Below are 14,578 nucleotides of genomic sequence, written 5' to 3' on the forward strand. Positions count from 1 at the left end.
CCACCCGCCATTTCAAACCACTGGCCACCACTAAATTAATCTTTTTACTGTCTCCATGTCTCCATGGTTTACTTTCTCCTTTTCCAGAACGTCATATAGTTGGAGTCATACAGGTGTAGCCTTTTCAGATTGGCTTCTTTCACTTAAATGTGCATTTAAGTTTCCTCCATGTCTCTTCATGACTTGATAGCTCATTTCTTTTTAGAGCTGAATAATATTCCATTTTCTGGAAGTGCTGCCATTTAGTTATTCATTTACCTACTGAAGGATATCTTGGTCGCTTCCAAATTTTGGCAATTATGAATAAAGCTGCTATAGAGCTGCTATTACTGACTTTAAGGTAAACTGTATGTATGACGTTGCTGTGGTCATTGATCTGTGGAAAGGAATTTAGCCCTATGCTTGAAACAACCTAGATTTGAGTTGATCAACAATATAATTTGGGGAGATATACTAAAAATTATCCTTTTCATTTTCATATGAATTTAACTTTTTAATATTTATTTTTGAGAAAGAGAGAGAGAGAGACAGAGTGCGAGCTGAGAGGGGTGGAGAGAGGAGAGGGAGACACAGAATGTGAAGCAGGTTCAAGGCTCTGAGCTGTCAGCAGAGCCCGATGCGGGGCTCGAACCCACGAACCGCGAGATCATGACCTGAGCTGAAGGTGAATGCTCAACCGACCGAGCCACCCAGGTGCCCCTTATTTTCATATGAATTCATTTTTATATAAATGCATCTGACATGAATCCCTACTATGTGCCAGTCTCTATGCTATGGAAGATACAGGCACAAAAGTGTCTCTGTCCCCAAGAGAGTCTAGAAAAGAAGACCTATATTCAATGGCTATACAAGGATACATGCATAGGAAATAACACTGGTTCTCTATGGCTGGAATATCAGAGTAAATAAGTTTTGACCTAGGTCATGCCCCTGTTTCCAGAACACTCAAATAAAACATCAGTAAGAGAAAAATAACATTTTTTGGTTTGCGTTAAACATTTCCAAGTTCTTCTATTTCTCTTTTAGTTACTTACCCTAACTGTTCTTGCAGCTTTTACTCCTTAAGGTTTTTGCCTTCACTTGTTTGCATGATGTCTTTCTCGAGATGCATTTCTTATAAATTCTCCAATTAAAAAAAAAAAAGATGCATTTCTTTTGAAGCTCTTGAATCTTTTCATAGCGTTTCCTCATCGGTATATGGAGGATGAGTATTGGGTATCATTGACAAAACTAGCCACCCACCACCCTTCTGTTGCACCTATGAGAGAAGTCTTTTTTTAATTGGCATCGTCCTGTAAGAAATAAAATGTCGAGGCACCTGGGTGGCTCAGTCCGTTAAGCGTCTGACTTTGGCTCAGGTCACGATCTCACGGTTTGTGAGTTCCAGCTCCACATCAGGCTCTGTGTTGTCAGCATGGAGCTTGCTTTGGATCCTCTGTCCCCCTCTCTCTGCCCCTCCACCCTCCCTCAAAAATAAACATTAAAAAAAGAAGAAACAAAATGTCATAAGTATTTTTTTAGTAATCTCTACACCCGATGTGGAGCTTGAACCCATGACCCCGAGATCAAGAATCACACACTCTTCTAACTGAGCCAGCCAGGCGCCCTCTAAAATGTCCACGTGTATAGAGGCACAGCAAAAAAGCAGCTGGGAACACATTTCCAAACCAAATAAAGTGTCTTCAAACCTTAGGTATCATCTGCATAGAACTCTGTAGTCTTATTGGTCTGGTATCTCTGAATGTTTAAATTAAAAAGAAGGCCTCCCACAGTCCATTAATTTTTAGACCTTGGAAAAAGTATTTTGAGAACACACTTTGTAAGATTTAGTTTGTGTTTATTTATTTATGACTAAAGCACTCTACTTTGGTATTATTTTCCTTGCCTATATTTTGTCTCCTAAACTGAGATAAGCCAATGTCACCTACAGTTTTCAGACCTGAACTGAGTTTCCTTTTCAGGCCAATGACTCTCCTAAGTAACATCCTTTAAATTACATTGGATTGCATCGTTCACCATCCTGGAACCTGTGAGCGGGTGTGCGTGTGCACATCTGCGTGGGTACTTAAAGAGACATCCCTCCCAAACAGTATTCTTAAAAGGGTATTTTGTGTTCTGCTGTGTTCTATTCAGTGCCAGCACTTCAAATATTGCCAGAATAGAAGAAATGGAGAGACTTTTGAAGCAGGCGCATGCAGAGAAGACTCGGCTGCTTGAATCCAGGGTAGGTACAATATCTTTCCACCAGAGGTCAATGAGCTCATGGTTCAAGCTGTCCTGCACCTGACAGGAAACCGTCCTTGGGCCTTATTAACCAGTATAATCTTGGAGTCGTCACTCAACCTTTTTGGTCTCATTTTTGTTACCTGAAAAGTAAGGGTGTTAGGATTTCTTGGCCTCCTGACCGCACTACAATATTTTGTAATTTAAAATAGGTATAGTGTCAACGTAGACCGAAATGAATGCTTTGTATTGAATTTTCCCTTTGATGGCCACTGTGGTTGCCTGCCAAAGAACAAGGAGGAATGTCATGTCTTTATGTTTTCTCTCTTCCTTGCCAGCTTGTGTGAACTGTGCTATTGTAATATTTAAAATCCCACGTTATTGTGACTGCATTTCAAGCCAGAATCTGAACTTCCTTAGGAATCCCCCCAAATGCCTTTGCATCCTGCCTTAAAGGGCCCCTCCTTTCCTCTTCCGACTTCCCCGTGGGCTTCCTCTGCTACCTCCAGCCAGGAAGCCACAAAGCAACAAAGAAACCAGAGGGACCGATGGCCTTCAGTTAGAAGATGGCCACTGAAAGGAGGGCTCAAGGTCATGACTAGTGTTGGGTGACCAGTTTGATCCTTTGTTTTAAAAATGCGAGGGTTGTAGTCACCAGCATGAAATGACTGAGTTCCACAGCTGGATGTTCACTTAATATTCAGTTGTTAACTAAATGTCATGGTTGCCTTTCTGCGTGGGATGATTTAAAAAACTATGTGAGGGGTGATTCTAGTCTAGGTGATATATTGTAAGAGCCCAGGCTATAAAGCCAACAATTGTCTAGGGAGAATTTTCTTTTCCATTAGTTGGAATCATCCAAGTATAACCAGTATATCTTAAAATTTGTTCGGAATAATGGTATTTAGGAACGGGAAATGGAAGCCAAGAAACGAGCTCTGGAAGAAGAAAAACGACGCCGAGAACTCCTGGAAAAACGATTGCAGGAAGAAACTAGCCAGCGGCAGAAGTTAATTGAAAAGGAAGTAAAAATAAGAGAGAAACAAAGGGCACAGGTTGGTCGGTCAGTCTGGATGGATTAGAATAGGTTGCCCCCTGCTGGTCATTGTTTAGAAGACAGTCATGCTGTGTCAGGATGGCTTTCTTGGCACTGTGCTCAGCAGCCCTTCTTGACATGTAACTGCCGGGACAGAAACAAACAAACAAACAAACAAAATATATGCTTATCTCAAAACTCATTGAGGGGCACCTGGGTGGTGCAGTTGGTTAAGTGTCCCATTTCGGCTCAGGTCATGATCTCATGGTTTGAGAGTTTGAGCCCTACATTGGGCTCTCAGAGCCTGCTTTGTTTGGATCCTCTGTCTCCCTCTCTCTCTTCCCCTCCCCCCCTTTCTCTCTCATGCGTGGTGTCTCTCAAAAATAAGTAAACATTTAAAAAAAACTCATTGGGACCTACTACTCAAATGATACTTTGGTCACGCATAGAACAATTCGGCGGGAGAGGCAGTTTTTCTTCTGCCCATTTTTGGGAGTATATTTAAAAGGAGCATGTTTTTCCAAGCAGCTTTGAAAAATGCTGCCAGATACTGAAAACAAATACAACACCCAAACTAAAACCTTTGGTTGAGGAAGAGAAAAGCTTCTATGAAGCCATTTTTGGAAGCAAATACTCCAGAACAAAATAATTTTACGAACCCAATTTCTTGGTAGTTTTTTTTCCTAACCACTGTATTGTCACACATATCCCCTTTGCTACAGCCGTCCACACATGTGTGCAAGGTTACTGAACTCCAGCAAAAGTCAGGAAAATCACCCATTTCCTTTCACTTCCTATCCCGCTTATCATAGAGTTTGAATCTTTGCAACTAAAAAGCTGCTTATATAATGTATGTCGGCTGAGGAACTAAAATAAAATCTTGTGAAGTGCCAACTATTTCAAGTTCAAACCCATTTTACCAAGTTTTACTAGACTTCATAAAAACTACCGTTCCTCTTATTCTTCATAGTTGCTGGCAGTTTGGTAGCATGGCAGTGAGAGACCCATCTTGGAGACTCTGTGTGTTTTTGAGGTATCAGTAAGTCTCTGGCATCTGTCTAAAGTCAAAGTACCACAGACTCAAAGGCAAAATATTGCAGGAAAAATTCAAAGTAAAACTTGTTCATTTTATTTCATTATGCCGATCCTTTGCCAAATTATGATTCGCGGTGAAGGTCATCCCTGGCTATTTGGTATTCAAAGCCAATCCAAAAAAGTACAGTTCTCTATTTGAATCCTAATTATAAGGTTTTCCTCCAAGTATATATGTAGGTCATTTTCCCCAGGGCAGAAGGATGGGGTTATTAACAGAATAAAGTCAAACACCATTTTGGAAATGTGACCCATGGTGATATGTGCTTCCTAGATTAGACGAACTTCTCTGCTCCAGCCATAGTAAAATAAAAGACATCCACATACATTTTTTCCATATCTGCTCATTGGATAGCTCATTGAGTACGGCTTTGATTCCACATCTCACCTTATTTTAGCTTCACTTCTCAAAACATACATCTCTGCCTTCAATTTCTACCAGAGGGTGTGTATCAGCCAACATGTATAGCTTTAGGGGATCTCGCAGGGCCGGGGGGCGGGGGGGGGGGGGGGCGTGTACTTACTAAATACTGTTCACCAGTCATGTCATGTCTGAGATTATTTAAGAACTAATGTTAGGTGGTGATAGGGAGAGGCCCAGGGAACTTCGTGCCTCATTTCCCTGTGTTTTGAAGTGCGATATGCCTCTTGTAAAACTAAGGTTAATGATGTTTTTCCATTTTCTCATCTGCCCTTCTCAAGGAGTAGAACCTGTCCACCTGAGTTTATCCCTCCCCCTCCCCCGCATATTGTAGCATCCTTCTGAAAACGCTATGCATTTTTTAAACTCCAAAGAATAATGTTTATCTTCAGTTCTCATAATCACATGAATACTTGAATGCTTAGGCTTTCCAGTTCATGTCCACTCAAATAACTGTGACCTTAAACGAAATAAGTATTAGCTATATATGACACGGGGTTGTGCTTTTCCAGGCCCGACCTTTGACACGCTATCTGCCCGTCCGGAAGGAAGACTTTGATTTGCGAAGCCACGTAGAGACTGCCGGCCACAATATCGATACCTGTTATCATGTATCGATCACAGAGAAGACCTGCCGAGGATTCCTTATCAAAATGGGTGGAAAAATTAAAACTTGGAAAAAACGATGGTTTGTGTTTGATCGGAACAAGCGCACATTCTCTTATTATGCAGGTGAGTGATAAAAAACTCTTAAGTGATATATTCAAATCAGGAACTCTCTGTTAAAGAGCAAAGGTAATAAAAGTCAGTATAAATAGGTTGATTGGTAACTAATAGAATTAAGGGCAATATTAGCTTTGTAGGTCTATATTATTTTATATTAGGGTTGTATAGTCCCCATGATATGTATGATTTCCTCTGTAGAAATAAAAATTGGGGGCACCTGAGTGGCTTAGTCAGTTGGGCATCCGTCCGACTTTGGCGTGGGTCATGATTTCAAGGTTCAAGGGTTCGAGCCCTGCAGTGGGCTCCGTGCTGATAGCTCAGAGCCTGGAGCCTGCTTTGGATTCTCTCTCTCTGCCTCTCTCTCTCTCTCTCTCTCTCTCTCTCAAAAATAAATAAACATTAAAAAAAATTTTAGGGGCACCTGGGTGGCTCAGTCGGTTGAGCGTCTGACTTTGGCTCAGGTCAGGATCTCGCAGTTTGTGAGTTCGAGCCCCGCGTCGGGTTCTGTGCTGACAGCTCAGAGCCTGGAGCCTGTTTCAGATTCTGTATCTCCCTCTCTCTGCCCCTTCCCCACTCATGCTCTGTCTCTCTCTGTCTCTCAAAAATGAATAAACGTTCAAAAAAAAATTTTTTTTAATTTTTAAAGAAATAATAAAAATTATCTATTATTTTAAAAGTGTGAATTAGTCTGTTCGGGTTCTGAAATAACCTGAAGTCTGAACAAATATTAAATGGAATTTATCCTTTTAGACCAAAATATTGACTTTTATACCACAAAGCCAGAAAAAAGGTTTCTGTTTATTTATTTATGGTCATATGACCTATTTAAGTCACACACAATTAGGCAGCCTTAGCTGACAGACATCCAGCTACAGTTTGTAAATTAGGATGTTATTTAAGCTGAGAGTAAAGCTCATCAGTGAACAAGTGAACAAGTATTTATTAACTGACTGAAATATTTTTGGATTGCTTAAATGATGGATTGTGAGAAACATACCCACCTGAGTCTTCAAAAAAATACAGGAATATTTATGTAACTGCTGTACTTACTAAAAAGTCTCGGGGCACCTGGATGGCTCAGTCCGTTAAGTGTCCAACTCTTGATTTCAGCTCAGGTCGTGATCTCAAGGTCGTGAGCTGGAGCCCTGTTCTGCATTGAACGTGGAGCCTGCTTAGGCTCTCTCTCCCCCCCCCACCCCTCTCTCTCCCTCAAAAAAAAAAAAAAAAAGAAAAAGAAAAAAGTTTCTTACTCCTGGGTCACATACGAAACACGTCCATTGTTAGCACAGATTTAGCTCTGCTCTCTTAAGCAACTAAAGAAAAGTAATATCATGCAAGAGTTTATGAAGAGACCCTGTGGTGACTGTATCAGCGTTTATGAGCAATGTCAAATAAAGAATCAATTGTTAAATCAATGTAATAAGAAATAACAGTCTAGTCACTTAATCTACATAGTGTGAGGTCAGGATATGTTTATGAAGAGAAGTATGAGGCACCAAGAGGCATGTGGAAAACAAGGAGACCCTGGCTGGGGGGCCCCAGAGTTGGGGTGAGGAGGACCCAGGAGTGCATGCCGTTCAGTTAGGAGCTCTTTGGTGGGGCTCCAGTATGCAGTTAATGCTGTAGTGGCCCCAAGCGAATGGCCTAAACCCCCTTCCGGTTCCCTGCTTGCCTCTCTTGAGCCTTCTAATCTTGGGTTCTAAGAAAATCCAGAGACGTTCTCTTCAGTTAGTACAATAGAAAAGATGACAGTTTAATGAGAAATGCCAACTTATGTCTGTAAAATCCATAAACAAAACTTTGCCCTGTGCTAGTCTCCAAAGACAACCTCACCCAGAATTTTCCAAAGATAACATGTTAATTAACTTCAGACAAAACAGCTTCACTCTTCTTCTCTGCTTCTCTTCTCCGAGACCCTTATTTCATTCTTTCCTCTGTCAGCCAGGTCAGCTGCTCACTGCCTCCTCCTTCTGACCCATGTCAGAACCTGTGCTCCTAATGACCACGTAAACGCATTTTTCCAAATGTAAACTTCTTGGTGATCAGTTTTCTCTTTAAAAAATATATTATTTTTAAAATATTTTAATTAAAATATTTTATAGTTTTTATAATATACAACAAAAATATATTTATATATATATCTACATGTTTTATGTAATATATAATAAAAAATATCTCTTTTTGATGTATGAATGATTACTCAGAACTGTAACATATAAAACAGGCAAAAATTATGTTTCATTTAGCTTTTTAATATTCCCATATTATATAACTGACCACTGCGTCCTAGTTTGACAGACACTGTCCATTTGGCTCTGTTTACAGCCATCAGTACTTGTCTGCTCCCCTGGCCTCCACTCCTGCTCTTTCCCCAAACATCACCAAGTGCAGGAATAGATCAGTCCACAGGAAGCCATGCAGATTGCAGTTCAGGCTGGACTTGACCCCACAGGCACCACACCCACCCCTTCAGCTTGTCCTGAGGTAAAGGGCACCGTGCGTGTGAAGGAGCTGTAAACATGAGTGCTGATAGCTAATGTCGTAAGTCTCTGTTGCTCATCACAGAGTCTCTCTGCCTCCATGCTTGGCCTCCTACATATTAACTGGGAAACCTTAGAAGAGTCTCTAAAGAAAACTGAGACAGAAAATATATCTGAAAATTGATGGCCTAATGCTACCAAAAGGAATGAATAGCTTTATCGTGTCAAGTTACAATAGCATTATTAATTCTCTTAGTTCACAATGCCCTTGTGAGGCCAGCATTTTTGAGAGTTCTTTCTCAGATATGAACTGCCCTACAAACAAAAGGTTCATTCCCAGTTTTCTGCCTCCTTGAAACACTGATGACATTTACTTTTAGCTCCACATTTTATTTTACACCTGCTTTCAGAAAGTAAAGTATTATTGTATTCCCATTAATACTGCAGTATCCTTCCCAGTGAACTGATTGAAACCCACTGAACGTGGCATTAATTAAAACGGTGCTTCCCAAGGAAGAGTAAAACAAACAAACAAAAAACCAGAACACATACAAATATGGTCCATGGTCAAACATGGTCAAATAAGTTTGGGAAATGCTGAGTTAAGTGTAATTTAATAGCTTTATATTTTCCACTGACCCTCTCAGGGCTATTGTTTTTCAGACTAGCTTTCCATTGTTGTTGGAAAAAAGGGACATTCTTGGGTAAAAAACTTAACAGTAGAACAAAAGTGTAGGGGGCACCTGGGTGGCTCAGTCAGTTAAACATCTGACTCTTGATTTTGGCTCCGGCTCTGGTCATGATCCCACCCCACATGGGACTCCCCCACTGACGACACCACACGGAGCCTGCTTGGGATTCTGACTCCCTCTCTCTTTGCCCCTCCCCCACTGGTTCTCTCTCTCTATCTCTCTTTCTCTCAAAATAAAAACAAATAAATTTTAAAAAGGTCTATACAATGAAAATAAGTCTCTTTCACATCACAAAAGTTCTGAACTTTTCCTAGTGTTAAGTCTGAAATATCTTTTCAGATTTTCTTTATTCATTTATATATACATTTTTTCAGATACATGTTTATATATATATATATGTATATGTTTCAGATAGATGTATATATATGCGTGTATATATACATATACATATATATGTATTCTTTCTTCTTTAATACAATTAAGACCAGGGGCTCCTGGGTGGCTCAGTTAAGCATCTGACTCTTGATTTCGGCTCAGGTTATGATCTCACGGTTTGTGGGTTCGAGCTCCATATCGTGCTCTGTGCTGACAGCGTGGAGCCTGCCTGGGATCCTCTCTCTCTCCCTCTTTGTTTCTGTCTCTCAAAATAAATAAATGAACTTCAAAAATACACAGTTGAGACCAAATTCTTCACTCTGTTCATAACTTTTGTCGCATAACAGCATTTCAGGATTTTCTCTGACGAGCACTTGCCGACCCAGCTCAGTCTTTCCAGTGGCTGTGTGGATTCCATTATGTGACCCGACCATAATTGGATCAGTCCCCTGTTAGAGTTCAGACAGATTTTTTGCTGTCTTCTGCTGTAACAAACACAAATCCGTGTGCATGTGCATGAGTAGCTCTTATACAATAAAGTTTTGGAAGTGGACTTGCTGAGTAAGAGGATTTTTTGCATTTTTAATTGGTGTCTTTTCCCAAACCGCCTTCCAAAAGGAGCTTTCTTATTTGCACTTCCACCAACAGGCTCTCTCTTTTTGCAGCCTCATCCACGCTTTGAACACTTTTTAATATGCTCACACGCATTTGTGATCTTCTCTGTGTTTAAATTACAAAATATTTCAAGAACTTATTAGATCGTAGAGTGATGCTGTTTGGTTTGTGATTTGGTTGCTTTTGTTTTTGTTTTACGTTTTTGTTGGGTTTTTATGGCAAATTTGATGAAGTCTTGGAAACAGTTTGAAACATGCTGCATTGAAAGATCACTAAATTATTGACATGAAGCTCTACTGGGAACGGGGAAAAAGCATGCTGAACAAGAAATTCATAGAAATATAAGTGGAATATTAGTAAATAGAAATATAAGTAGAATATTATTTTAAGTTAGGTAAAAAAAAAAACACCCTTCTTAAAAAAACAAAAACCTTCTTACAAATCTCATTACGACAGCTCTACATATTAACATTTCCATTACAACCACAGTTTTGGAGAACGTGGGGAGATAATCAGTATTGGTGTCAGCAGTGTTTATATTTTGTGTGCTAACTTGACTGTCAGTAGTTCTGGGTTGTCTTTTTGACTGCAGATTTGCTACAGAGCTTTGGGCAAAATCAATTAGTCCCCGAGGTTTGGGCTGATGGTTCCCTTTTTGTTTGTTTTTTTCAAAATAGAACTGGGCTAATGCCTTCACCTAAATTATCTGAATTGACCTCAGGTAACTTAAATACTAGATAAATATTGTAATAATTATACTGAAATTATAATCTTCCCAGTCTATCGTTGGTGATAAGGTATTTAACTATTATTGCAGACAAGCATGAAGCTAAATTAAAAGGAGTAATATACTTCCAAGCCATTGAAGAAGTGTATTATGATCACCTCAAGAATGCTAATAAGGTAAACACTGATTTTCAGATGTGAATGAATAATTGGGTTGGAAAAATGGTTTCTGAACTGCAAGCAATTTAGATGTGTTGCTCTGACATAACAGACTGATATGAGCAGAATCACTCTAGAAAAGCGAACATAGAGTAATTAGTATCGCTGATCTTTGGTGGAAGAAAAAATCATGGTGAAATGAGAAAATATTCTGGACATATTGATTCAGGAGACCTGCTAAGTGACTTGCTGAGGTTCTAAGAAGGGTCTACTACCTAGTTATAAGGAAGGATCTTAGTAGGACTAAGAATACCAGCGGTTATTTATTGCGTACATTATCTAGGCACTGGGCTGGAGCTTTATCTACAAAGTAGCTGCTAAGAGGATTGATTGGTGAGCTCTCTGTGTGAGAGTTACTGTGCAGTGAGGCCGGAAAGATAGTCCTGAGAAAAATGCTGGAGGTGGGGGTACAGGTTCTACGAGAGCAAAAGTAATACCAATTGAGATTTCCACAAACTGGAAAACTTTGGAAGAGGAAAAAGCTCCCATAGATGTCTGTGTTATTTAATGTTACGATTTCAGGATGTTTGTTTTACATTCTTTTCCTTTTTTGATTTTTAGAGTCCTAACCCATTACTCACCTTCAGTGTCAAGACGCATGACAGAATCTACTATATGGTCGCGCCATCGCCGGAAGCCATGCGGATCTGGATGGATGTTATAGTTACTGGCGCAGAAGGTTACACCCACTTCTTGTTGTAGCGAACTGGCGCCAACAGTGTACTTCCGGGCAGACTGCAATAGTCTCTTACAAGAATGAAGCCATATTCAGTCCGGGATGGAGAGACCGGGACCCACAGGCCCATCCCTTTAACTGTGTATACTCAGAACTCCTTTTTACATTAACAGGAAGTCATTTGTAAAAGAGAAGAAGGGGGGTTGAATTCAAAGCTTGACGACAAGTAGCGAAAGGATTGAAGCACCTGTGAGAAAGAAAACACTATTTTGGTAAATAGCATCACTTATAGGAACACTTCTTATAAACTGTTTTTTATCAATTGTTTACTTTGGTGAAATAAACTGAACAGTTTACAAAAATGTATGTACTTGGAAATATGAAATTATTTTAGCACCCAAATTATTGGCATTGACATTATTCGTTAATCAACTGACATTTTAAAAACCATTTTGCTGAAGGTTATTTTGTAAGTAGAAGCAAATAAGGGGCTGGGGGAGAGTTTTAGGAGTTTTGCCCTAATTATTAAGTACTGCACCTAAACCAAAGACTTGACGTGACTTCTGTTTAATAGTGGTAGTTTCAAGTGATGAACTGTATTTGGTGTTACTCTACATTTTAAAATGGTACTTTGATGCCATCAGTTGCCCAGGAAGTTGACTCTGGAGAGTTACCACTGGCATAAGCGACTGTACATATATAGCAAATCACTTGTTGTAAAAGAAGAAAAAACAAAAGGTTGTGTGTTTTAGACAGAAGCAGTCTTATTAGACAGGCATTCTGTCACTTGGAGCGATTAAAAATAAAGAGACTATTTCATGTTTTGCTAAAGATTTCTCCATTCCCGGTGCTGAGAATAAAGGTAGCCAGTAGCCGATTTCCTTAGGTTGTCTGTTTGCTCTTTATCGTGGAACACACCTCTTTCTGCAGCCTCACGTGACATAACGATGAAACCAGAGCCCTATTTTCACCAAAGAACAGACCAGTGAAAATACTTACTTACAGAAGTAATGTTATAGAACAAGGAAAATGAACTCCAACTTAATGTTCTCTGTAATGTACTATTTTATTATGTATTTCTTTACAATTAGCTTTAGTTTTTTTAGAGTTAAGTTAATTTTTCTTGAATGAAATGACTTCAGGCAAGTCTCTTTTATAACAGTTTTTCAAATGCCACTTATCCTGGTCTGTCATGTTGTGTGTATTTGTAAGTATGAACGTATTCTTTCCTAGAAGTTTGCAAATGAATAGAAGTAGAGAATAATTAATGGCTTTGCTTACTAGTACAAGGTGAAATGACTATATTGGAAGTGTCCATAACATCTTGATCTGGCCTGACTGGGTACAATGTTTAAAAATTTGCATTCTGGTTTGCACACATGTATACACGTTGCCAATAATAAGATTTTGCAACTGGATGACTCATGATTTTATTTGAACAGTGAAGAACAAGGTCACTATTGCAGAAGACAGTTTTATAATCTGTTTTTTTCAGACATCAACCCTAAACCCTTGTAATGATCTAAGAGAGTGAAATGCAGTTGCTAAAATTTTGTTGGTTAATGTAAGATATAACTTTTCTGTACTGTACTGTACTTTCTCTATAGGATTATGAAGATGTTCTAATCAACGTTATATTATGCATGATGTAGTAAACCTTTTAAAATGTGTGTTAAAATATGTTGAGTATGGATTAAAATGTTGACCAGATTTCACAGCTGAAAATAAACTCATCTTTCGTCAGGAGGTTACCTATTGGTGACATAAGAGGAGATGGATTAATCAGCAAAAGTCAATTGTCAATCTCCATAAAGGTGGAGATTTTGTGTGCTAACATTATGATTTGTAGTTTTATAAAACTGAAATGAGATGACTCCTGACAAATGTGACATCTGACCGTCTTTTTGCAAAGATGCAATTATTACTGGGGATTGCAAGGGCTGTGTTTACTTATCTGACAGGGGAAAAAAAATCACGCAGGTGTGAAGTAAAGGATTTTACTTGAAGGCAACCTCACTTGTCTCCCTGGACTAAGGCAACAGATTTCAAAGAGAGAAATGGCCCTGAACAATATATCCTTACACTCCTGATAATGAAGGCAGCATTGACAGTGGGTACGGAAACAATTGGTCTACTTCAAGCCCATCACTGTAGGTAAAAGCATCTTCACTTGACACTAGCCACAGTTTTTCATGATTTGTTATACTGATAAGGGCGGATAGAGAAAACAATCTATGGGTTTCCCTACTCTTTTGAGCAGTGTTTTTCCCACTATGGAGACAAGTCAGATTGTTTTCATTTTGCTGTACATAAAATGCAAGATCTACAAAAATAAAAGGAGAGAATAGGGACAGGAATGATTGAGAATATTTGCAATTATCCAAAACCCATAGTGAGAAATGTTTATTGTTAAGATTTAAAGGACAACGAAGTGACACACATTGTCTATCACCTTAGTGATTTAGTTTCTTTGGAATCTACAACAGGCCTAATGGAGAAATGGCAAAATAGCTCAACAACTTTTGGAGTGCATCCTGAAATCGAGCAGCCATCCTTGCTATCTGTTTCTGGCACTACACCACTCAAGAAAGATCTATTTAGTTTTTATTTATCCAGTTTTTCCCAATGTTCCAATAAGACAGGTTCTCAAGACTCCAAAGATAGGCTGGATTCACTGTATCCAACATTTGCCTTTAACTCTAGCGCCAATCATTGCTCCAAAATGTACGACTAACATAGTAAAGTGGCTTTACTTAAGTATTTTATACCAGCCACCTTAACCTTAAGTAGAAAAAAACTAGATAAGATCTTACTTGCTGATGCCTGGGGCCCCCAGAATTCATTTTTTTTTCTTCTGCTTGCTTATAAGAATAGTGCTGTAGGGGTGCCTGGGTGGCTCAGTCGTTAAGCCACTCACTCTTGATCTCAGGGTTTTGAGTTCAAGCCCTGTGTTGGGCTCCAAGCTGAGCAGAGTCTACTTAAGTAAATAAATAAATAAAATAAATAGGGGTGCCTGGGTGGCTCAGTCGGTTAAGCAACAGACTTCGGCTCAGGTCTTGATCTCACAGTTTGTGGGTTCAAGCCCCACATCAGGCTCTGTGCTGACAGCTCGGAGCCTGGAGCCTGCTTTGGATTCTGTGTCTCCCTCTCTCTGCCCCTCCCCCACTTGTTCTCTCTCTCTCTCTCTCTCTCTCTCTCTCTGAAAAATAAAATGTAAAATATATATATATGGTGTATATATTTATGGTGTGTGTGTGTGTGTGTGTGTGTGTGTATGTATATATATATATATATATA

At 39.4% G+C, this 14,578-nt stretch overlaps 1 protein-coding gene across 16 annotated transcripts in view; it reads left to right on the forward strand.

Annotated features, from left to right (window-relative positions):
• PHLDB2 (pleckstrin homology like domain family B member 2) overlaps positions 1-12,991 on the forward strand; it is a 226,997-nt gene extending 214,006 nt beyond the window's left edge. For all 16 annotated transcript variants that reach the window (XM_053220826.1, XM_053220828.1, XM_027077706.2 and 13 more), the window contains 5 exons: positions 2,134-2,224; positions 3,132-3,278; positions 5,285-5,504; positions 10,478-10,563; positions 11,167-12,991. In XM_053220826.1, coding sequence (XP_053076801.1) covers positions 2,134-2,224; positions 3,132-3,278; positions 5,285-5,504; positions 10,478-10,563; positions 11,167-11,307 — 685 coding nt within the window. In that variant the 3' untranslated portion in view covers positions 11,308-12,991. The remainder of the gene's footprint in view (positions 1-2,133; positions 2,225-3,131; positions 3,279-5,284; positions 5,505-10,477; positions 10,564-11,166) is intronic.
• Positions 12,992-14,578: the final 1,587 nt, after the last annotated feature.

This window comes from Acinonyx jubatus, chromosome C2 (genome assembly GCF_027475565.1).
Source record: "Acinonyx jubatus isolate Ajub_Pintada_27869175 chromosome C2, VMU_Ajub_asm_v1.0, whole genome shotgun sequence".
Classification (NCBI taxonomy): Eukaryota; Metazoa; Chordata; class Mammalia; order Carnivora; family Felidae; genus Acinonyx; species Acinonyx jubatus.